This window comes from Doryrhamphus excisus, linkage group LG8, assembly GCF_037039965.1.
Source record: "Doryrhamphus excisus strain RoL-2023G ecotype Guam linkage group LG8, RoL_Dexc_Guam_v1.1, whole genome shotgun sequence".
NCBI classification, from domain to species: domain Eukaryota; kingdom Metazoa; phylum Chordata; class Actinopteri; order Syngnathiformes; family Syngnathidae; genus Doryrhamphus; species Doryrhamphus excisus.
In genome coordinates, this window is record NC_136364.1 from 14,653,986 (window position 1) to 14,679,938 (window position 25,953).

At 41.3% G+C, this 25,953-nt stretch overlaps 1 protein-coding gene across 2 annotated transcripts; it reads left to right on the plus strand.

The window, feature by feature from the left end:
• The first annotated feature begins 9,924 nt into the window (after positions 1-9,924).
• Positions 9,925-25,489, plus strand: LOC131134184 (alpha-2-macroglobulin-like). Of its 2 annotated transcripts, none has more exons than XM_058079147.2 (37): positions 9,925-9,943; positions 11,533-11,631; positions 11,705-11,885; positions 12,102-12,261; positions 12,498-12,550; positions 13,557-13,577; positions 13,718-13,883; positions 13,957-14,041; positions 14,289-14,424; positions 14,610-14,727; positions 15,683-15,792; positions 15,866-16,033; positions 16,151-16,375; positions 16,482-16,545; positions 16,614-16,759; positions 16,834-16,983; positions 17,634-17,777; positions 17,853-17,943; positions 18,019-18,175; positions 18,479-18,704; positions 18,942-19,068; positions 19,145-19,266; positions 19,338-19,389; positions 19,471-19,554; positions 20,001-20,177; positions 21,199-21,274; positions 21,559-21,715; positions 21,787-21,861; positions 22,958-23,120; positions 23,230-23,417; positions 23,982-24,194; positions 24,407-24,531; positions 24,670-24,760; positions 24,830-24,898; positions 24,985-25,090; positions 25,197-25,238; positions 25,305-25,489. In XM_058079147.2, exons 2-37 carry the CDS (start codon positions 11,540-11,542, stop codon positions 25,310-25,312), a joined length of 4,368 nt encoding a protein of 1,455 aa, XP_057935130.2. In that variant the 5' UTR covers positions 9,925-9,943; positions 11,533-11,539; the 3' UTR covers positions 25,313-25,489. The 2 variants fall into 2 exon arrangements, with proteins under 2 accessions (XP_057935130.2, XP_078649014.1); XM_078792888.1 differs by having other exon boundaries at positions 18,034-18,175.
• The last annotated feature ends 464 nt before the right edge of the window (positions 25,490-25,953 follow it).

A 25,953-nucleotide genomic window follows, 5' to 3' on the forward strand; every position in this document is an offset into this window, starting at 1 on the left:
CACACAAAGATGCCCAAGTGGTGATTCAAACCCAGATTATCCCGATCTTATGACTGTGTGGCCAACATGCTAACAACTCCACCATGCGGCCATACCTCATTTTATTTTCTGTTATTATGTCTGCTACAAGGGCTGCACGGCGGACGAGTGGTTAGCATGCAGACCTCACAGGGACCAAACCAGGGTTTGCATGTTCTCCCCGTGCATTCATGGGTTTTTTTACGGGTACTCCGGTTTCCTCGCACATTTAAAAAACATGCTAAGTTAATTGGCGACTCCAAATTGTCCATAGGTATGAATATGAGTGTGAATGGTTGTTTGTCTATATGTGCCCTGTGATTGGCTGGCCACCAGTCCAGGGTGTACCCCACCTCGCGCCCGAAGACAGCTGAGATAGGCTACAGCACCCCCCACGACCCTTGTGAGGAAAAGCGGTAGAAAATGAATGAATGAATGAATGTCTGCTACATTGAGTAATATAAATGCAAAAGTGACTGTAGGGGTGTTAGTTCATGCCTGGAGGGCTCCAATAATGTTATAAACCGTTGTAAACAGGTTTTCAATGCTTTTTTTCTATGCTTTCTAAATTTGTAAATAAGAAATCCTAGTTTGCAGAAATTCACTTATCATGGTAGGGTTTGGAACCAATTAACTGTGATAAACGAGGGACTACTGTATACATCTACATTAGAAAAAATGAAAGAAAAATTCCACAAACATACAGCATACACATTCCTGTGTAAACGAGAGAGGGTTTTTTAAAATTACATAAAAAAATACAGTATACTAGAAAAACAGGAAGGCACTGGCATAAGGGTGACAAAATAAAGTAGTTTCCTGGTAAAAAACGGAAGGGTTGAAAGTTAGTTAGGGCATCTTGTGTGGTGTTTTTATTGTTTAATAGTGCTTTATTCCTGACTTTCTTATTGTTTTTGTTTTTGTCATAACGGCCCCTTAAGCAAGTGTGCAGCCATGGTTATGCATCTTACATTCGTAGCTTGCCTCTTTTTCCATTGTTTACACTCGGAAGCAGCTGTTAGCATTGAGCACGCCTTCGCGACGTCGAGCTATCTGAGATCACCGCGGAGATACGGAGGAGGAGAGGCTGCATAGCAGGAGTGAACAGCGAAAAAGACGGTATAAAGGTTGCTGTGTAAAGACGGTAACCGTGTTTATTGTCTGTTGTCATGGAAACCGTGAGATAACGGCGCTAACCCAGCTGTGGAGAGACTAACGTGAGTGCAGGACTGGCCGTCTGCTTTTTGTTGTTTTGATACAATCACCTCTTCTCTGTGCACTGCGGTAACCCCGCATCAGTTGTCTCCATACTGTGCCAAAACAACAACAGCCAGCTTTTATGAGACATTTGGGGGCCCCTGCAAATCTCAGGGCCCCAGGCAATTGTGTGTGTGTGATGTGTGATTGCATTGACACGATTATGATCTGAGTAAAGTTTGCTTGACTTTGCTGTCGTATGGAGTTTTTAAAGTCAGCCTAATGCCTGCGCTATCTCGGCCTGCCGAGTGTTGACCCAGTTTCTCCCAATCCTCAGGAACCCATGTACAAGAGAACCAGCAATGGAATGAGGGCAGTAGAGCAGCAGACTGCATGTTCCTTCTGTGTATGAACGTTCCTTCTGTGTATGAATGCGCCCCCGATATTAATAATAACCAGACCACAGATCGGCTGCCTACTAAAACTGCAGATGAAGATCAAATCCTTCCACATGAACATGAATGGAACAGTGCAGATTAATGTCAATTAATTCCAAGCCCATCGACATCCGTGGCAGCTTCACACAAGGCTGCGTCCTTGCCCACACGTTCTTCTGAATCTGCTTTGCTATGCTCTTGGAGCATGCCTTTGGCACAGCATCTGAGGGACTCTATCTATCAGTCTTGGCCGCCTCAGAGCCAAGACAAAGGTTGGTAAGGCCCTCATCAGAGACATGCTGTTTGTCAACGATGCAGCAGTAACGACCCGACACCCAGCAGGAGCTGCAGGCACTGATGGCCTGCTTCTCTCAGGCCTGCAAGGATTTTGGACGAACTATCAGTCTGAAGACAACCAAACAATATGGGAGAGAATACGAGTTTGAAATTGTAAAGTATATTGAAAAGTATATCAGCTCCACCATTGCTAACAACCTCTCCTTAGACATGAAAGGAAACCTGCACTTTTTTTTGGAATGTGGCCCATCATCCGCAATCATTGGAAGTTCATTCTCCGTATATTCAAATAAGGTTCTGGATCCTTGTCCAAAAGTAGTCATCGGCGACAACTCTCACACAGTCCGGCATGATTAGTCGTTGAAAATATTTATAATGATCAAAATGATCATTTTCTACCCCACTGACACCCTTTCTTCAGTTTAGAGTAAATAAATTGGAGGCTAACTAGTTAGCTCAGCAGCATACTGCATTGCATGGATCCCCGGACTCTCATTTTCTACCGCTTATCCTCACGAGGGTCGCGGGGGTGCTGGAGCCTATCCCAGCTGTCTTCGAGCGAGAGGCGGGGTACACCCTGGACTGGTGGTCAGCCAATCACAGGGCACATATAGACAAACAACCATTCACACTCACATTCATACCTATGGACAATTTGGAGTGGCCAATTAACCTAGCATGTTTTTGGAATGTGGGAGGAAACCGGAGTACCCGGAGAAAACCCACGCATGCACGGGGAGAACATGCAAACTCAACACAGAGGTGGCCGAGGGTGGAATTGAACCCTGGTCTCCTAGCTGTGAGGTCTGCGTGCTCACCAACCTGGGCAAAATACATTCATTCATTCATTTTCTACCGCTTTTCCTCACGAGGGTCGCGGGAGTGCTGGAGCCTATCCCAGCTGTCTTCGAGCGAGAGGCGGGGTACACCCTGGACTGGTGGCCAGCCAATCACAGGACACATATAGACAAACAACCATTCACACTCACATTCATACCTATGGACAATTTGGAGTGGCCAATTAACCTAGCATGTTTTTGGAATGTGGGAGGAAACCGGAGTACCCGGAGAAAACCCACGCATGCACGGGGAGAACATGCAAACTCCACACAGAGATGGCCGAAGGTGGAATTGAACCCTGGTCTCCTAGCTGTGAGGTCTACGTGCTAACCAACCTGGGCAAAATACATATTATGGTATATTCATACCTGTGACTGCATGTATGTCAAATGATAAAACGTTTTTGGAGGGTTAACTCCTCCCCCCAAAATGTGTTGTATCCTGGGCATCTCCTGGCAAAACATAGTGACCAACGGCGAGGTCTTGTCCCAAGCTAACCGTCCAAGTCTGTTCACCCTGCTCAGACAGCACCGCTACATTCTTTGGGCCATGTCTGGAGAATGATGGAATTCCTAAAGACATTCTCGACACAGAGTTGGCATCTGGGAGGTCAACCAAAGGCCGTCCACAGTTGCGCGACAAGGATGTCTGCAAGCGAGACATGTAAGACAGATCGCTGGGATGACCTTGCTGCTGACCACACAAGGTTGAGAAGCTCCCTGAACCGACTCCACGAGTCAGGGGAAGAGAAGCTGAAGAATTCAGCGGCAGAAAATTAAAAAAAAGGGCCTGCAGAAAGGACCGCAACAACCCCAACAGACCAGAGACCACATTTAAATGCGATTGATTCCCCTGCATCGGTCTCACAGCCACAAGCAATGCGGCATCAGACAGAAAAGACGAGACAACCAGGATGTTCACCCATGATCAGCCCTCATCACTGGAGGCCTACTACTGTAGTTGTACTACCCAAGTATACCGAACTATGTACTTAATAACCGATGTATTTATTTCATGAACTTTCAGTCGTTTTTACTGATTTGACTTTATAATCACTTAACAGGCCCGATTAGCTGTGCAGAAGAAAAAAAATAGTCACAAGACAGATTCACTTTGTGGCCTGCGCATCAACCACTCATGCACCGTGCAGCATTTTTCCAACAATTATTCATTCATTTTCGACCACTTAACCTCACGAGGGTTGTGGGCATGCTGGAGCCTATCCCAGCTGTCTTCAGGCGAGAGGTGGGATACACCCTGGACTGGTGGCCAGCCAATCACAGGGCACATATAGACAAACAACCATTCACACTCACATTCATACCTATGGACAATTTGGAGTCGCCAATTAACCTAGCATGAAGACAGCTGGGATAGGTTCCAGCACCCCCGCGACCCTTGTGAAGAAAAGCGGTAGAAAATGAATGAATGGTTTTGGAATGTGGGAGGAAACCGGAGTCCCCAGAAAAAACCCACGCATACACGGGGGGAGAACATGCAAACTCCACACAGAGATGGCCGAATGTGGGATTGAACTCGGGTCTCTTAGCTGTGAGGTCTGTGTGCTAACCACTCAACTGCCGTGCTCCAATAATTATTTAATGTTCAATGAATTGAATTACTTGTCTTCATATTTATTCAATTTTAACACAAAAAATGCCCCAGCATCCTCTTCAAAATAAAATATTCCTCTGTCAATCACCACTACATTATTTTACATTTTTACACCATTATGGTGTCAACATGCTGATGTACTAATAGACGCCTCCTGTCTGCCTGCCATCTTGGACAGAGTACGTGCAGCACAACACATGGTACACCAGCACCACCATTTGAAATGAATACAAACTGCATCTGTTTTACTACAGTAGAGGAGAGCTTTGCAAACTGCATTTTAGATCATTAAATCCTGACGTGGATCTTGGGATTTTGTGGCCACTAGTGGGCCCCAAACGCTGACATCATGTTGTTAACAAGCCGTGGGCCTCCAGGCCAAATTCTGCTTTGGGCCCCCAGATGTCCTGCTACTACCGACAGCAAAGCCAGGATAATTAATTATCCTGGAGACAGGACTTTTACTCAAACTACAAGATCTGACACAAAGTGTGTTTGGAAGCATTCTTCCTCCAACCAAACGTTATCCATTTGACAAAGATGGAGGTTGACTGTCCCACAAGGTGAAGCTGGGTTGAAGAGCAGATATTGTAGCGTAGAGGTAAGATAATTAAAGTTAGTAAGTTCACGGTTCAAGAAAAAAGTACCATCTTAAATACCAGAATTTATGGTAATCTCATGCCATAAATTCTGGTATTTAAGATGGCACTACCATTCTGGTATTTAAGATGGTAATACCATCTTAAATACCAGAATTTATGGTATGAGATTACCATAAATTCTGGTATTTAAGATGGTACTTAAAAAATACCATCTTAAATACCAGAAGATGGTACTTAAACACCAGAATTTGTGGTGTGAGATTACCATAAATTCTGGTATTTAAGATGGTACTTTTTTCTGATATTTAAGATGGTACTTAAAAAGTACCATCTTAAATACCAGAGGATGGTACATTTAAGATGGTACTTTTTAAGTACCATCTTAAATATCAGAAAAAAGTACCATCTTAAATACCAGAATACCATCTTCTGGTATTTTTTCTTGAACCATGGTACTTTTTAAGTACCATCTTAAATACCAGAAGATGGAATTTATGGAATTAGATTACCATAAATTCTGGTATTTAAGATGGTACTTTTTTCTGATATTTAAGATGGTACTTAAAAAGTACCATCTTAAATACCAGAAGATGATACTTAAGATGGTACTTAAAAAGTACCATCTTAAGTGTACCAGAAGATACCAGAAGATGGTACTTAAATACCAGAATTTATGGAATTAGATTACCATAAATTCTGGTATTTAAGATGGTACTTTTTTCTGGTATTTGAGATGGTACATAAAAAGTACCATCTTAAATACCAGAAGATGGTACTTAAAAAGTACCATCTTAAATACCAGAATTTATGGTATGAGATTACCATAAATTCTGGTATTTAAGATGGTACTTTTTTCTTGAACCGTAAACCCTGTGCCTTATACAGCAGTGCGACTGATTGATTGATTGATTGATTGAATTGATTAAACGGTAGATAAGAAATATACAAGTCAAGCATCAATGGGAGTGCAGAATAAAAACTATTTTAACTTTACTTTTAACTTCCCATCATGCATTGCTTCCCAATGGCTGGAAATGGCCATTGAAGGAGCTGGGGCCCCCTCCAGCGGAAACAGGTGGTCATTGTGTCATTGCAACTGAATTAGCTGCTTTGAGTTTGAATGTTTTTTTTTATTTTTAACTCGTATTAGTGCTTGTGTTGTATATTACTAACCTACCTTTTGTCTATTAAGTTCCTGTGTGATGATTTTAGCGTTCTTTTTTTGGATGACCTCTTGCAATTCCCCATCGGTTGACAAGCCTGTTGTGAGTTCCCTGGTAAATCATAATTGGCTCCTATCTAATAAAGACCTACCTGTTCTTCACGGATTCAAATACGCCACAATATGCTATTTTAAGTTATAATATCTTTTCAATTGTACCTGATATCGTCGACATCACTTGACTCATTACAGACAATTGAATGTGCTTGCACTGAATTAATGTCATCAGTTACCTACTGGTGATGTTTGTAGACATTCTATTGGTTCTGTCCTTGACTCTTTGCAGAAAGAGGCATTTAGTTCATTTTCTGAATTATTTTGTGTTTACACGCAGAATAAATGCTCTGATATTTTTATGACCGGAAATGTACATGACGATGCAAGATATAGTACTTTTATTGGTACTGTACTGATTGACTATAAGTTGTGGAATGGCTGCAGCCTGTTGTGGAAAGAATTTACCTTAGTCTAAGAATTCTTATATCATATAATTCTTATATAGATCTTTGCAAAGAGATCAGATACCGAATGCAAAGAGGTGCGGTCTGTCGGGTCTGACTGGTCAACTGAGATAATTTTTCCATCTTTACACCAAACACTACAAGAAGATCCACATTCCAACAGGTGGTAGTTTGTCTTGTGGAGTGGTTATCAATTATTTTCTGCAAAATAATGTACAACTCATCCAATTTAAGATTATATAAAACGGGTCTCACAACATTAAATCAACCCCTCAATGGTGTCTGATTTACTAAGTTTCTAAGCTAAACAAAAAAAAAGAAAGTACTTCCTGCCTCTCTCCCCGCTGACAGTTTTCCACGCCCCCCCAGGGGAGCACGTACCACCATTTAAGAAGCACTGGTCTTGCACAAGAGGTCAAATTTTTCCTCATATAGTCCAGCATCACCAAAAAACCTCTAGGGTGCCGACGGGCTCTTCAGGTCTAACCAGCCAAATGCTTGGCACCTCCTTGCCTGGAAGAAAATCTTTGTTTCTCACGTCAATAACCAAAAATTGAGCCAAATAAATTTGCAGGTGCAATCATTTGATCAAGTACATGAGATCCATGATGTCATTGTTCCATTCACATCTGTTCTTGCCTAGCCTCCGATGGGCGCATTGATGTAGCATACAAAATATAAGAAAACCTGATTGAGGTCCTGAATACAGAATTCTTCGGACTATAAATCAATCTGAAATCAGCGGGGCGGGGTACACCCTGGACTGGTCGCCAGCCAATCACAGGGCACATATAGACAAACAACCATTCACACTCACATTCATGGAGTCACCAATTAACCTAGCATGTTTTTGGAATGTGGGAGGAAACCGGAGTACCCGGTGAAAACCCACACATGCACGGGGAGAACACGCAAACTCCACACAGAGATGCCCGAGGGTGGAATTGAACCCTGGTCTCCTAGCTGTGAGGTCTGCGCGCTAACCACTATAACGCCGTGCCGCCAAGATAAGAACATGTTATATAAAATAATATGGGCTGCTCTGCTTGCTGTATATACGTATGATATTACTTTATATTGGTACTGTGGCAGGACAGTGGCAACAACGCATTTGCGCTTGTGATGGAGAAGCACATGACTTGGCAGGTGTAGTTTACGTCACATGCTATCTTACATACTGTGTGTGCTTGGTGTGCAGATAATAAGATAATAAGAAGGAAAGGCTCCATGGGTCAGCGTGATCCCTGATTCCATTTTATCTGACTGTTTGCAAGAAGCACAAGTTCTTGAAACATTTGGACGGTCAATACCAAGCACTTCACCTTTTCCAGGTTATATCATATGTATACATGGTATACACTGTTTTGAATAACTCATATCTATTTATTTATCTGTACTATAAAGACTGAACTCGAAACTGGAACCAGGAAAATGCAACAAAATGAAGAGCTGTGTAGCAACCAAGGGTATCCAAAAGTCACATTGCATGTACACGTTGGCAGGTCTGCAGTAACATCGAATGAATAACACAATTATGACCGCAGATCTAGTTTTTGAACCTCGAGCCGAGATCGTGGACTACAGCAAGGCCTATATGGGCCTTGGATGTAATCAGTTATTACATAATAGAAAAGAGACCCCCTTGAGGCCTGTTGCTTTGTTTTTTCCTATAGTATTTCATATTTCACTTTGGCACTGTCAGGGGTCGCCACAGCGAGTCAATAGCATGAATGATCTTGACGTGAACCCATAAATATTCCAAAATATCTCGGCAAATGTATATGTAATAATATTCCATATTTATTTAAACCTTTAACCCGGCGTTGAACTGTATCATCAGTGTTTGACAACTTTATCAGTTCACAAAGTTTATTTGTTGCTTTGCTTTTCCAGACATTGGTCAAGCTATTTGCACAGCAAACTCCAACATCCCACACAGAGTAAAGGGCAACATTGCACTATTGCATTGCACTGGAGGGTGGATGAATGATGGGAGCTCACTAACACAGACTTAGACAGATTTGGGAACAATATTTGAAAGATATACTGTATGCCTTTTGTCTACATAGAAGGAATTCAGCAAAAAATACTGTTGCATTTTTTTTATTTTATATTCATAAAAATGTAAATAGAATAAAATATATGTTATGTAGGGCTGCACGGTGGTCTTGTGGTTAGCGCGCAGACCTCACAGCTAGGAGACCAGGGTTCAATTCCACCCTCGGCCATCTCTGTGTGGAGTTTGCATGTTCTCCCTGTGCATGCGTGGGTTTTCTCCGGGTACTCCGGTTTCCTCCCACATTCCAAAAACATGCTAGGTTAATTGGCGACTCCAAATTGTCCATAGGTATGAATGTGAGTGTGAATGGTTGTTTGTCTATATGTGCCCTGTGATTGGCTGACCACCAGTCCAGGGTGTACCCCGCCTCTCGCCCAAAGACAGCTGGGATAGGCTCCAGCACTCCCCGCGACCCTCGTGAGGAAAAAGCGGTAGAAAATGAATGAATGAATGAATATGTTATGTACATGGATATATATTAAATCAATTTTATATTTGTTTTTATTGTATATTTAAAATATATAAATAATATGTATAAATAATAACTGAATAGCACAATTTATATATTGTTTTATATTTAAATTGAGTAAGAATTTGTTGGTGATAAAAATAAATAAATTTTGGCATAAAGAATGACTGATATGGACTGTAATACAAAGGTATATTCCTCACGTTGGTGGTTTCTTGGTGTGACATTTTGTTAACTCAAAACGGGAAAATCCAGCTTTTCAGGGCTTTAAGGGGCTTTGTATAAGCTTACCAAGACCCCTGAGGCTCATTTGATTCCAGAGGGAGAGCCCATTTGCACCAATGGAAATCTGTGTGATGCAAGCTAAAAGTTTTGTATTCTTAACGAGGATCTATGATGCTTTTTTTCCACTTTTCTGACCGATAAAGATAGTTAGAATGTTGTATTCTCGTGTTGAATGATGCCAAAGTTTCAGATGATGATGTGTGCTCATTTGGAAGTGAGTTGTGATGTCACAGCTGCCGTTGCAGCGACTTACTTATATGGGCGTGCCCGGATATAAGCTGTACAAGCTGTTTGCTATACAAACTAACTGAGACCAATCACAATGGAGTGGGCATGCCCGGAGGCCTTGGGTGGAATCAATTCAAACAGAGCGTTTTGGAACTCCAAGGAAATACAGCCGGAATAGGTGCAGATTCTGGAAGATTCGGACTCCAAGTGGGTGGTGAGTCAATATTTTTGGAACCACCAAAGCAATGCATATCAAATCTGGGTCCCGAATAGTTCATCACGATTAATTGGTTCCAGACTTGACCGAAGTAGGATTCATCATTTATAAATAAAATATTTTTGTTGTCAGAAAACCTATTTACAACCGAAGTCAGCTGGGCTGGGCTTCAGCATACCCGCGACTCGAGTGACGATAAGCGGCATTGAAAACGGACGGATGGATGAATATACAGTTATATGGAGTACACTGGCCACTAGGTGTCAGTAATGACACAAAACATTGATGCGACATTGACATGACATTCCATCACATTACCGTAACACTTCACATAGTTTTTGAATATTGTATTTTAATGCATTTTTTTACTCTGTTTTTACTCAACTCTATTTTTATTTATTTTTCTCTACTGTAAAGCGTCTGAGTACTCTGAAAAGCGCTATACAAATAAAATGTATTATTATTATTATTATAGTCAGCCATGGCATAACCAATATGATAGAGTGAAAATAAGTCCTCCTATTCCATGTGGAAGTGGTAAGTTTTTGCCTTCTTCCCTTTCCTTGTCATCCCCCATTTCTTAAGTTTAGCCTAAATAAATTAACGAGTTAGCTCGTGAGCATGCTATGTAGCTGTGGCAATGTGGTGGAAACAAAGAATAATAGGAGGATAAAGGTGGCTACGGGGTGTTATTTTATTAAGAAATACATATTCAGAAAATCGTAAACAGGTTTTTAAGTACAAAAATATTAAATGTATTAATACTGAATCCTACTTCACAGATATTGGTGAGGTCTGGAATCAATTAACCACAATAAACAAGGGACAACCGAAAACTGAAATACTTTAAACATGCTTAAATATGCGTATTTGTTTGATTTGTTAATAATAGTCCCTATTCCACCATGAAACAACACACTTTTTGAAAAAGGCGCTTTCTTATAAAGTGTATTCAAGGTCTGTTAGTGTCTTTATTCCTGCTTGCCAGCAACTCATACAGTAATTTGTACAGATGAGTAAATAAATATTCCAGGTATCACTTCAGGTGGGCATGACAGAAAACGACGACAAACAATGATGAACAACACAATAAATACAACAGGTGTTGTGAAATAAACATAGACGAGAAACGCTAGTATCGATCGAATGCTGACACTACACTTGGAAAGGATACAACCAATATTTGTATCACTACTGCTAGTTGTGTGTGACGCATGTATTAGAGCTTCACTGTTTCTTTGTTTGCACTCGTCTTTCTGTTCTTGTTGTTTTATCTTTTAGAATATCAGCTCCCTTAACACATGATATGTTATTTTTGAGGTCATGGACACACTCACATGCTCAAAAATGAGTAATCAGCTGCAAGATAAAGCTGCATGTAGTGTTTTTTTTTTACTAAACTTGTCCTAATTATGCAAGCAGACAGGTCGATGTAATGTTACTGTCATTCCAAGGACCTTTTGTCAAAGAGGGCGGTCCACTGTGGGTCTGTGTGGGTGTGGAGGGAAGATGTAATATATGACAGGTGGGGGAGGGGCTTGGTATCGCTGGCTATTTAACCCCAGCTGGGATGAAACATCTTCCAGGTCAATCATGGCTGCCGTCAGGAGTCAATGGTGGACGCGGACATGGACATTGTTTGTCCTCTTCAGCTGGATGTGTGTCGGTCGGACACAGGCCGGACCGTAAGTTGAACCCAAAGTTTCCAAATGTTCACAATTGTCTTCCTTTTGTCTTGATTGTGTTTTTGTGATGTAGACACTACCTGGTTGGAATCCCCGCCACTCTGGAAGCTGGAGCTGACACCAGCTTCTGTGTGAGTCTGCTGCAACCCACCGAGATCCTGACCATGACGGTGTCTTTGAACTCTGGAAAGGTCAACCAAACTCTTTTCCGTGAGGCATCCAGCGAACACTTCCACAAGTGTGTCAGCTTTAAGGTCAGTTCCACTTTGTATACTTTACTATAACTTATTTATAGACCCAAGCGGTATCGAACTTGTGCCATGGAGGGTTGAGACACAGCAGGTTTTCTTTCCAGGTGATTTTAATCAACACCTCCTGAGTGAAGGAGGTCTACAATTAAATCTCCTGCTGGAGAGAAAACCTGCATGCTGTGTGTGATATACCATAAATGTATGCCATTCTCTACCCAGGTTCCGCTTCCAAACGGTGATGAGGAGGTACAGGAACTGGCCGTGGAGGTGCAGGGTGTAAAGTTCTACTCGAGAGAGGTCAGGAAAGTCTTGATCAAAGTCTACAAACCGATGACCTTCGTCCAAACTGATAAACCCATCTACCTCCCAGGACAAACGGGTAACGATCATTCGTTTTGTCCCTAATAATCATTTTAGATTTAAGCCTGCCTACCTTAATAAATGCATGGGACTTGGATAGCACTTTTCATAACGCTAGTATGTTAAAGATGTGGAACTGCATGGTCACGATGTATCTCACTGACATAATAATTTTTCATATTATAGAGCATTAAGGTCCTGCTAATGTTAATGAGGTCATTACAAATGACTGAACATGTCATCTTTTCTCCTCAGTGCAATTCAGAGTTGTATCGATGGACTCCAAGTTCAGACCTGCCTTTCAGGAGGTGAGTGAGGGACCAGATTTGCCTTGTTTTTTGTTTTTTTTTTTAATTAAAAAAGGTTCCAAACATTGCCATTACATTTCAGAGTGTTCCAAACCATTTTAATATCAATGTAGTCCAGCTTGTGGGGGTGGGAGGGTGCATAAAAAGGGGTTATGTAATGATGCGCTGGTTGAACTGACCTTGTGATTCGGTGGCGCCCCCAGACGGTGTCAATAGTCCAAAGGGTGGCTTGCGATGCAATGGTATTGATCATGCACTGCCTTGTAGCAGATGCATGTACTGGACAATAAAATGTCAAAATTTATTGATTTTTTTTTTCTGAAAATAGGCCATTTTTGTCCTGAGAACCTTATTCACCTCCAAGTTGGTCATAATGTGCCCTCAATTTTGACTGCGGTCCTTGAAGGTACCCTGTGAACAATGGCAATTGAATAGAATGTTGAATAATTGCAACAGTCACTTTTATTGCAAATGTTGACCCAAAATCAGAACGTTTCGAAAGTAGAGCTAGACATCAGTTTCCCCAATTAGCTGGTGGTTCTGGCGCATACCCCACCGAGAAGCGATGTGTATATAAAACTAAAACTTGGTGTGGTGGCCAGCCAATCACAGGGCACATATAGACAAACAACCATTCACACTCACATTCATACCTATGGACAATTTGGAGTTGCCAATTAACCGAGCATGTTTTTGGAATGTGGGAGGAAACCGGAGTACCCGGAGAAAACCCACCCATGCATGGGGAGAACATGCAAACTCCACACAGAGATGGCCGAGGGTGGTCTCCTAGCTGTGAGGCTAACCCCTGTTAAGATCAATTACTGGCAAATTTATTGCCATATTACTATTCCAGATCATGACTATGCACTTGATTTGTTTTTCATCTGTTTTGAAATAAAAAGCTACAAAGACGATCCTCCATTAACGCTCAAAGAAGCCATGTTTGTGCTTTGTTTTTATTTATGAGAAACAAACCTAAACCAATGTTTGTCTTTTGTTGCAGTACCAAACCGTTCTAATTGAGGTAAGATTTTATGTTTACATAGTACAAATTATATTGCACAACATCTAATTACTGGAATCCCAAACCCTGAAGTGGATTTGACTTCCGGTGCCTTTTCAACATCTTTCTGCTGACATGTGGTAAATCTATCTTTTAACAAGGATTCTCACGGAAACCGCATTGGACAGTGGTTGAACCAAACGTCGCAAGGTAAAATCTTGCAGCTGTCTCACTCCTTGAACTCCGAGGCACAGGAAGGATCCTACCAAGTCATCGTGTCAGCAGACGAAATGAAAATATACCATAACTTTAAAGTGGAGAAATATGGTAATGCATCTTTTCTCTTCTTGCGTTTGGATATCTTTAGCATGAATACATTCTAACTATGATTTGGTTCCAGTTCTGCCAAAATTTGATGTCACGATAGAAGGCCCGGCTAAAGCGACCATTTTGGAGGAGGACCTTATCTTTGACGTGTGTGCACAGTAAGTACAACAAACTTTTGAAGTGTTTGCGTGTACAGTAGACCCCCACACACGAATTGCAAAAATAGAAATGGACACGCCCCTAAAAATACCCAGTTTTGCACTCTAAACTAGAGATGACGGACATTAGCTTTTCCAATGCAGATCCCAAACGTCAGTAGTTCTGACCTTATGTACTGCAATACAAGTTTTATTTACGTATATTCCTTTGGTGTATGACAGCCTCTGCTTTGTTTAAAATCAATAGGTACACATATGGCCAACCTGTGCCAGGCAGGGCCGCACTTAAGGTGTGTCGACCATTCCATTCCTACATTTCGAGTATCGATGGACTGGATGGAACCCCTGGACTTGAGCCGCCATGCTATGAGGATAAAAAGCAGGTACGTAGTTGGCGATAGACTCGTAACGTTTCAATGTAAATATACTTGCAGTAACTTTTTTTTTTTGACTTAAAGTTTTCATTTTCAATGTCCTATCCTTAAATGATTGATATATGGTTTAAATTATGGAAGGAGATAAGATTTGTAAGGTTTTTCATCTGAAATGGTTGTGTTGTACTCTCTAGACTGACAAGACCGGCTGTGCCAGATTTACTGTGAAGTTGTCCACTTTCACGAAAATTGACCAAAAGGCAGTCCAAGATGTCCTGGAAGTCCAAGCTGAGGTGAAAGAAACTGGGACAGGCGAGTATTTATCTAGTCCGTTCGGCCCTTGAACTCTTATTATTATTATTATTATTATTATTATTATTGAAGGAAAATAAATTTCTGGGGATCACAATAGATGAAAATATGAGCTGGAAACCTTGTATTACAAATATATACAAAATAAGGTGGCCAGAAATATTTCAATATTGAACAAAGCAATTTGTTCTCAATCAGAAATCACTCCACACTCTTTATTGCTATCTGGTTCTACCATATCTTACTTATTGTGTGGAAATATGGGGTAATAACTATAAAAGCAATCTTCACTCACTAAATGTACTGCAAAAAAGGTCAGTAAGGATAATTCATAATGCCGCCTACAGAACATACTGACTCATTTCTAAAATCACAAATTCTTAAACTGGCTGATATAGTTCATCTTCAAACATAAGGCTAAAAATAACCAATTACCTAAAAATGTCATCCAATACTTCTCTACAAGAGAGGAGAAATATGATCTCAGGGAAGAACTACATTTGAAACACTTATATGCTAGGACTACGTTAAAAAGCCATAGCATTTCAGTATGTGGAATCAAACTATGGAATGGATTGAGTAAGGAACTCAAACAATGCACAACGATGAGCCAATTCAAGAAACAATACAAGCAGTTGATGTTTGCTAAATACAAGGATGAAGAGTCTTGAACCAGTCATGATGTGCTATATATATCACTATATTGACACTTACTATGGTACCCATTATGTCATTGTATGGTCATATCGAAGTACGTGACAAAAACAAACTTGAACTGAATGAAAGCAGGAAGTGAACAAATGTTACTGATTGTAGGATTTAATAAGCTTTGCTTCCTACTCCTTTTGGACATTTGGAACTGATTATGTGATGCATTCAATTGTAATCTGATGCATGTTCAAATGAAATTAAACCATTATCACGAGGCGACTGAAGAGTTCTATAACATCTACAGATATTGCACGGATCAGTTTGTCCAGAACGCCAATTTCCTATGTAATCGGAAAGCTGTCATTCGTGGAAACCGATAAGATTTATGAGGAAGGAACAACCGTGCAAGGAAAAGTGAGTGTAAAGCAAAACAATGATGCAGCGGCTCTAACCATGAAATAAACTGAGACCTTTACGCCTCCAACAGGTGAAAGCGGTCCACTATAACGATACTCCCATTGCTAACATGGACGTCCACCTACTTGAGGGCCAAAACTGGATGGCACGTCTTCTGAAGAATCTCACAACAGACAGTGACGGTATTGCGACTTTCTCGTTTGACACCAGCGACATCAAGGGTGATATTCGGCTCTATGTAAGTAAAAAGCACATTAGCAGGCTTTCAAACCATAAGGTCCTGTATTCGAGCCCCGGTACAGGAGTGTTACATTGCCATTGATTGCATGCACTTTCTGTTTTATCCTAATTTTAGGTTAGCGCCTCAACAAACCTGGATTATGCTTATAGAGCCCCTCACTATGAAAATGGAGACCACACAGTGTCCCTGTATCAAGAACCTACTCCTCATACAAAGACCGTCAGCTACCTGACTGTGAAGAAGATGGTCGACTCAATTCCTTGTGACGCAGATACGGCTCTCACCATCCAATATACCATAGCTGGAGAGTCTCGGGGCATCGCAGAAATTATTTATCTGGTGAGTGAATCTGATACTTGGGATTGGTGCGTCCATGCCTGGACCTCGGATACTCCTGCTGTGATCTGGCGCTATGTTAGAAATGACTGACATCCTTTCCGTGTAGGTCTTATCCAGAGGTGCCATTGTCTTCCAAGGAGCCAAGCAGATTAAAGTCGAAGATGGTTCAGGTGGGCAATACCCGGCATTAAGTGATTTCAGGGACGCCTATAATTGTTCATCTATTTTTCTTTTTTAGTAACCGAGGGTGAGGTGACTTTCCAGTTGCACGTTTCCCCGGCGATGGCACCAGCTCTCCAGATTGTTGCGTATGCTGTGCTTCCCAGTGCGACTGTGATTGCCCACAGTGAGGACTTCACCACTGAGAAATGCTTCACGAATAAAGTTAGTTTGTTCATTCATATCCTCGGCTCGCAGTATACTTCTGAAGTACATACATGGTCTTTTCCATGTGCCAGGTCTCGGTGGACTTTGGTCCATCGTCCGCTGTCCCGGGAGAAGAAACCAAATTGCAAGTGACTGCTAAGCCACACTCGCTCTGTGGGGTCAGTGCTGTCGACCAGAGCGTCCTCATCAAAGCGCCTGGAAAGACCTTAAATGCAGATAAGGTAATGGTTTATTTCATTTGAACACGCATCGGATTACAATTGAATGCATCACATAATCGGTTTACAGTTCCACATGTCCAAAAGGAGTAGGAAGAAGCAAAGCTTATTAAATCCTACCCCTCCATCTGGTACTTTTACAATCAGTAACTGTTACATTTGTTCACTTCCTGCTTTCCTGATATAGTTTAAGTTTTTTTTTTTGTTTGTTTTTTTTTTTATTTGTCACGTACCAAAGTACGAGGTGATATGACCATCCAATGACATAATGGGTACCATAGTAAGTATCAATATAGTGATATATATAGCACATCATGACTGGTTCAAGACTCTTCATCCTTGTATTTAGTAAACATCAACTGCTTGTATTGTTTCTTGAATTGGCTCATCGTTGTGCATTGTTTGAGTTCCTTACTCAATCCATCCCATAGTTTGATTCCACATACTGAAATGCTATGGCTTTTTAACGTAGTCCTAGCATAAGTGTTTCAAATTTAGTTCTTCCCTGAGATCATATTTCTACTCTATTGTAGAGGATATGATACTTGGGTAAGGATAGTTTTCTAACAAACATTGGGTAAATATGCGTGTATAAAGGAATTATTTCACATGCAAAGTAAGATTTTCTTATGTTTTGATCCTTTCCTCCCCAGATATTTACCTTGCTGCCCGTCACAAAATCATCCTATATTCCATACAATGTTGAAGATGCAGTGGAATGCTTATATGTCCGGCCTAGAAGATCCATTTCACCATTCCCCAGGAGGAACCTAGATGATCCTTATACAGTTTTTCAGGTAATTCTAATACAGGTTTTGTTCTACCTACTGTTGAGCATTTTACTTTATTTTCTGTATTTTGTTCCGTTTTAGAATAACGGCCTGAAGATGGCAACCAATTTGTTCATTCGAGTGCCCTCCTGCCTGAAGTACCTCGGAAGAGAATACCATCACAGTCCCTATGGTGAACTCTTTGTTTTTAGAGCGCGTAGATGAATATTTTTCCAGCATCCAATGTGTTTTTTTATTTACTGAAAAGGAGGATATTATCCAGGTATTGCTCTGAGGTATGAGAGTGCTCCAGACATGGTTGCAGCGGCTAGTCCTATGGGACGAGGACCCTCTAATGAACCCCCAATTCAGACTGTCCGCACTTTCTTCCCAGAGACAATGTTGTGGAGCCTTGTGGAAGTTGGGTGAGTAATTTTTTTTTTTGATTATTGATCTTTAGGATGCATTCACACATATGTTTATGCATCTTATTGCTGACTTTATACAGAATTTAGCTCAAAGATGGAAAATGCAGTTTTGCATGCTGTGCCAATTGTCATGAGGAATTGCTGACAGTTGTACCCCTATTTTAAATATGCCGGTACAATATTTAGACATACCTGGATTATTTCTAGTGTTTTGTTTTTTGGTATAGGGAAAAAGTCCAAAATTATCACCAAAAAGTGTTTCATCTCCACACTACATAATGTGTCTCTTTGCTATGTCAGGAACTCTGGCGTGCAGGATGTGGCCGTAACGGCCCCAGACACCATCACCACATGGGAGACCGAAGCGTTCTGCCTGTCCTCGGAGGGTTTTGGCTTGGCTCCCCGTCAAAAGTTAACTGTCTTCCAGCCTTTCTTCCTCGAACTCACACTTCCCTACTCCATCAAACGTGGGGAACATTTTGAGCTGAAGGCGACAGTCTTTAACTTCCTCTCCAAATGCATTATGGTAATGATCAAGCTCAGCTTTTGGCATTCGTACTTTACAGTTAATACAGGGCCAGTACCGATATCGATGATTATGATAATACCGGTACTTTTAAGGTCCAACTTATTAACAATTTAAAAGAAGGGCATCAAACTCGTTCTCACCGCGGGCCACATCGCAGTTATTGTTGCCCTCACATATTCATATACAATCTCTATACATTACAACACTATCATTTTCACTGTTTCGACTGAATAGGTCAGTGTGACTCCAGCTCCCTCCAAGGATTACACCCTCACCGCCCTTTCTGGTGATATGTACAATTCCTGCTTGTGCGGAAACGAGCGCAAGACTGTCAAATGGAAGATGGCCCCTTCGACCTTAGGTGAGCATCACTATGGACAGAAGAAAACACGATGTGTTTTGGGGACTGTTCCTCAAACACAATTGCTTCTTGTCAGGGACCGTCAACGTGACCGTGACTGCTGAGGCTGTGCCATCCCATGCCTCTTGCGACAACGAGGTGGTTAACGTGCCAGAAAGGGGTCGAATTGATGTTGTCACACGATCGCTCATTGTGAAGGTCAGTACCTGTTTTTATTAAGCGCAGGATGATAAAATATTTAACATCAACTGGTTGCTATGTGTTATTAGGCAGAGGGATCTGAGATGACCAAGACCTACAACTGGCTGCTGTGCCCCAAAGGTCAGGATTGATTCAAAACATCGGCTTAAAGAAAATGATTCCATCATCTAACGTTTGTCTCGCTTACTGAATGATCAACAGGAGGTAGTTTGAGCGAGGAAGCAGAGATTGAACTCCCCAAGGATGTGATTAAAGGATCGGAGCGTGGTTTATTATCTGTTCTGGGTAAACAAAACTTCCATTTATTTTGGTTTATCAAAAGTACTTCAATCAGGGAATGAAATGACAATGGAATTGGCCTAGTCGCATTTTGCAACATGTTAAGCAATACATAGTACATAGTAAATTGTCCATTTAAGACCACAAAAAGCCACTTTAAAAAACAAAATGGGGGTATTTACATTGAAGCCACAACCTACAGTCATAAGCAATCCCATTTATAATATGATTTTATGAATGAGTGTGAACAGAAGTAGCAAATCTTTGTGGCGGTCCAAATGGATCTGTGGCGGGCTGCCACAGATCAGTAAGCCTATGGGGAAACACTGAAGTGCCATGTCATAAATGTATTCTCAAATTTTGTGTAGCGCAAACATCAATGTTGGAAATATTTCAAACATATGCTAAAATAACTCGAGTCTTGACATTAAAAGCAAGTCACCATTCTGCAGGTGACATCTTGGGCCGGGCCTTGAACAACCTCGATGGGCTGCTGACGATGCCGTATGGATGCGGAGAACAAAACATGGCGCTCTTGGCTCCAAATGTTTACATCCTCCAGTATCTTAAACAGACACAGCAGCTGACGCCAGCCATCGAGGAAAAGACTCTAAAGTTCCTGACCGGTGGTGAGTCGATAAAACCTCCTTTGTCAACAAACTGTGCAATAGTCAAAGTTAAAAAAAAAAAAAAAAAAAAAAAAATGCACGTGTCCAAATCCTAAAATGCCATTGTGATGCACACAAGTCAGTGAGGACCAGGCAGCTCTGTATTTGACAGGAGCCAATCGTGGGGTGTAAAAACTCAGGACGAACTTGATAACAAATTGGAAAAGGTATACCTAATATACAAACATGTACCAATACAAGTTTAAAATGGGAAACTTTTCCTATAGCTGCACGGCGGTCAAGTGGTTAGCACGCAGACCTCGCAGCTGGGAGACCTGAGTTCAATCCCATCTCTGTGTGGAGTTTGCATGTTCTCCCCATGCCTGCGTGGGTTTTCTCCGAGTACTCCGGTTTCCTCCCACATTCCAAAAATTCCACATGCTAGGTTAATTGGCGACTCCAAATTGTCCATAGGTATGAATGTGGGTGGGAATTGTTGTTTGTCTATATGTGCCCTATGATTGGCTGGCCACCAGTCCAGGGTGTACCTCGCCCGAAGAGATGCTGGGATAGGCTCCAGCACCCCCTCGACCCTCGTGAAGATAAGTGGTAGAAAATGAATGAACTTTTCATTAGGACAAGCAGCAAAGAAAATGGACGGTGCTGCAATGCCATCTGTCAGCCAGAGGGAGGCTGACATCATTGCAGCGCCCCAATGAATGTGTTGCTCAGATGCAGTGCATTATGGATTTTGTTTTCCCACTTTGAAATATTGGTACAGGTTTATCTCAGAATACCTTTTTGTTTCTAAGTGACTGTGAATTATAATGGTATGACCACTTGTGATTGCCAATGTTTGTAATGCTTGAGTCCACTGATGGCCCGTGATTGGCTCCTGCAAAAAAGAGCTACAGTATTTATTTAAACCATTGGTAGTTCTAAAATATTACTTTTGACAAATCTAATGCAAGCTTGTTTTTAAGAATTCTTAATACTTCAAGAGAAGTATCTAACTTGCTTAACTGCATATTATATTGAACAGGCTACCAGAGACAGCTGAACTACAAACATGGCAGTGGTGGATACAGCACCTTTGGAACTGGAAAAGAGAACACTTGGTAAGAAAAGGAATGATGGACTTGCATGGTAATGTATACTTGCACCAACTAGGAATTATGTTCACTTTACACCAGGGGGATATAATTGATTAAATTGATACAATACCTCACAAACAGCAAAAATGGGGTAAGAGAAAAGTAAAAGTTGAAACGCTACTATTCTCTTTGAAGCTTACTTTGTGCTGAACAGGAAGTGACTGCATTTTTGAATGCTCTGAGATTGCACAGTAGCTAGTATGTATGTTGCCGTTTCATTGACAATACAATTGCTATATTTTTCTTAGGTTGACTGCTTTTGTGGCAAGAGTCTTTGCCAAAGCAATGTCTTTTGTTTACATCGACCCTGCCACTGTGGAGCATTCCAAGAACTGGCTGAAAGAGCAACAAAAAGACAACGGTTGTTTCCAACAGTCAGGAAGACTTTTTCAGAACAGAATGAAGGTAATTTGGTGTCAGTCTGGGGGTCGACTTTGATGAATGCGAGGACTAACGCTGATGCTTCCCCTCGACAGGGCGGCGTTTCGGATGAAGTGACTCTCACCGCTTACATCACTGCTGCCTTTTTGGAGATGAATAACACTGCAAATGTGAGAAGAACACGTCATTCTTTCACCAGTCACATCACTTTATATTTCACGGCAAATGATAACCGCATAAGAACAGAGAGCCGTTTGTGTTTCAAGGAAAATGGGGGTACGCCACAGATCAAGTGGAATAGAAAATGCTACTAATTGTTGCATGTTACATTTTGCATAGAAAAGGTTTTTTGCTCAGGGAAACACTTCCCTCTAGCGTTTTAGTAGGGAATTGCACCTCACAATTGCACCCATTGGTTTTTCAAAAAGTAACATTCGCTGCTGACTATTCAATTTTCTACCGCTTATCCTCACAAGGGTCACGGAGGTGCTGGAGCCTATCCCAGCTGTCTTCGGGCGAGAGGCGGGGTACACCCTGGACTGGTGGCCAGCCAGTCACAGGGCACATATAGACAAACAACCATTCACACTCTCATTCATACCTGTGGCCAATTAACCTAGCATGTTTTTTGGAATGTGGGAAGAAACCAGAGTACTGGGAGAACATGCAAACTCCACACAGAGATGGTCGAGGGTGGGATTGAACTCGGGTGTCCTAGCTGTGAGGTCTGCGCGCTAACCACAGATTGCCGTGCAGCCCCGCTGCTGACTAATTACCGCATTTTCTGGAGTATAAGTCGCACAAGGCCAAAAATGCATAATTAGGTAGAAAACATGCATAAGTTGCACTTTTGTGGGTAATTTATTTTACGAACTACTTTACGTACTCTTAGAAGGCAAGTTCTAACAATAGAATAGAATAGAACAGGCTGAATAGGTGTAAGATGTGCTAACACAATGCTTATTCAGCTACACAAAAAATAAACAAAAGGTGTCCATTGTTTATGTAAGCATTTTTTCATTCATAAGTCGCAGGAACAACCAATCTATGAAAAGTGCAACTTTTTGTCCAGGAAAATAAGGTACTTTTGGTGAGGAAACTACCGTCCAGAATTTTTTTTTTTTTTTTTTTTTTTTTTTTTACAAGCAATTTACCCAACACTCGGTCCGTCTGAGGAGCAACATGAATGGGTTCACCGTATCTTTTTCAAAATGGTCATGATGTATTTTTACACATGGGCGTTATGATTATCTTTTATTTTTGTAGGATCCCGTGGTGAGCAAGAGCCTGGCCTGCCTTAGGGAGACCACCGATGAGCTCAACAACATTTACACGACAGCCCTGATGGCCTACGTCTTTACCTTGGCTAACGACCAGGAGACCCGTGCTATGCTTCTGCAGCACTTGGACAATGTTAAAATACAACAAGGTGAGTTATCGCTGCATACTTGCCTATTAAGAAGAAACGATTATTGATTTAACCATGGATTGAATTAAAGGAAATCATGAATATGTGCTGTGAATTTTATTTTTTATAGGTGGTTTGACTCACTGGTCTCAAAAATCATCAGAGACCTCTGCCTCTCTGTCTGTGGAGATCAGCTCCTACGTGCTGCTGGCCAAACTTGGTGGCACTCCTTCCACTGAAGACCTGGGTTACGCCGCTGGTATTGTCAGATGGCTGACAAGGCAGCAGAACTACAATGGAGGCTTTGCTTCTACTCAGGTACATGTACTAATATGATGCAGGCATCTGTGACGCTAGTGTTCACACATGGCTTGACCCCCCCCCTGCCCCAGCTCTGCTCCAAAACCATCCCCTTAATTGCCATTGTTTACTTGCAGGAAATCAACCCTAAATATGCTTCTCGCTTATTTAAAGTAGTACTCCCACAAATGATGGTGTAAAAGCATCGATGGAATCAGTCACCTTGAGTTAACCTTGAGCCTGGTCGTCAGCCAACTAGTACATTTCGAGGCTAGTGCTTCCACAGCAAAAAATAATTTTGTGTCTCGGCACAACTGTAGTGTGTTCAAGGACCGCCCAACAAAGTGTGCTACATGTACTGTTTACCTGTTATCAGGATTTTGCCTCATTTTGTACGAGAGCTGGTGTGTCCCACATAGTCTTTGCGCATGAACTCGCAATGAAACAAAACGTCTAAGACAACCTAAATAGCCCAGTTACGATGGAATACCCCTAGAATGAATGCTGAATTGCCTCGCTACCGATTGAAAGTATGATACACTCCGTGTATTAAAGCATCGGAACTGCACGTTTCTCTTGCAGGACACGGTGGTGGCCCTCCAGGCGCTCTCCCTTTACTCCACTCTGGTGTTCAGTAAAGGCGGTGAAAGCACAGTGATGGTCACGTCTCCCAGCGGTCCGTCGACGTTTAATGTCAACCAGAATAACAAACTGCACTACCAAGAGGTGGTGCTGAAGGATGTTGAAGGGAAGTACAATGTGGAGGTGAAGGGATCGGCGTGCGCTGCCGTGCAGGTTGGTCAACACTTGAATTCTTATTGCTACACTTGGATGTTTGTGGTATGATTGAGGAAACACTCATATACGTATAGAGAATATAATAACTTCTGGATCAGAGCACTTCAATCTAATCTATCTAATTATACAAGTGCTTGCTACTTAATCAGGTCACTATATGGGCTAGTTTATACAATTGTATTAATCCTTATGGCGAACTTGTCTTCCAGCTGTCTCTGTTGTACAACATCCCGACACCCACCGATGTCACGACTCTCAGCGTCGGTGTGCGGACAGAAGCAAACTGCACAATGCAGACGAGCAGACCTAAACTCACTCTGAAACTAAAATCTTTGTAAGAAATCCTTACCGTCACATCTCAACTTTTTCTACTCCCCCCAATTATCCTTAAGTTTGGACACCCTGGTGTACAGTAGTCATTGAAGTGTGCCGAGACAAGTCAAAAGTCAGTTTTTCTGTGGTTTTCTCATAGATACAGCGGCAAGGAGGGTAGTACAAACATGGTTATCCTGGAAATCAATCTGCTGTCTGGTTTTAAACCCGAGCCGGAGTCTTTGAGGAAGGTGAGTCGTTAGCATAGGAGAATAGAGACGAGTCGTTACCTCAATGACACCGCCATCATCTCCTTGTAGCTGAAAGGGGCCCTGCTGGTTGATCGAGTTGACGAGAAGAAAGATCAAGTCCTTGTGTACTTGGAGGAGGTAAGGAACGAGTCATGGTACATGAGCTACAGATTTTGACTTCATAGTTCTTGCCGCTTTTGAGATGTTTTTCTCTTTTAAAACAGCTACCAAAGGACATAGCTATTAACCATAGCTTGGATCTGGTACAAGAAATCCCTGTGCTGGGACTGAAAGCAGCCATTGTCAAGATCTACGACTACTACGAGCCAAGTAAATCTCATCCAATCTTTTTACAGAATACTGTTCACACTGCTAAAAAAATTTATTGTTGGCTGGTTGACTTTTTCCAACCACTTTTATCCCTTTTGTTCCTTAGGTGACCAGGCTGAGGCAACCTACAATTACTCTTGTTTGGCAGGTATGATTTGTTTCTGCATTTTTAATATAAAACAATACGGTGTTTAACATGCTTTTTTTTCTGCAGAAGCTTGAAGAATGGCCAGTCTTGACTTCATTGCGGATTCTGTATTAAAATAACTTTTTGTTTTGATACACTTGGTATAACTCCATGTCTGTTTTGTGTGACGCAGTTGACATTTTGTGCAAAAGTCTTTTAAAATGACTACTGTGAAATACTCTGAAAATGAAATAAAGCAGTTATAAAGCCCCTTTATGTATTTTCATGTTTGCTTGACTCTTATTTTGCTTTAATTTGTTACTCATCACAATTAAATGTATAAGTTACTTTTTTCATGGTTTTTGCTGGTCCTAAGACTTGCAGTATACTTGAGTGGCTTATGCCAGTCACCCTTTATTTTTACCATGAAAACAAAATATTGTGTCATGTAAAAATCCATAATATACATGCCAAAAGATAAGTTCTGCTTCTTCCAACTCCTTTCATTTGTATTCCTGTACCTTAGCATTTAAAATGGAAAATAAAATATGGATAGCATTATGATACATCAGCTGTGAAAATAAAAGTTGAAAAGTAACTAATTGAATACATAACATTTACAATTATGTCTAATTAAAATATGAGCATGAGTCAGATTTTTTGTTACCTACAATACATGAATACATGACATGATTACTAATCTTCATTCAAATTCATAGTAAAAAAAAAATATATT

What these genes read in the sequence shown, in the direction of transcription:
- LOC131134184 (XM_058079147.2), top strand. Translation starts at nt 11,540, where the DNA reads ATGGCTGCCGTCAGGAGTCAATGGTGGACGCGGACATGGACATTGTTT. An exon ending in TCGCAGAAATTATTTATCTG is followed by an intron (nt 16,376 to 16,481) that starts GTGAGTGAATCT and finishes CTTTCCGTGTAG; the next exon opens with GTCTTATCCAGAGGTGCCAT. An exon ending in CACGATCGCTCATTGTGAAG is followed by an intron (nt 19,267 to 19,337) that starts GTCAGTACCTGT and finishes ATGTGTTATTAG; the next exon opens with GCAGAGGGATCTGAGATGAC.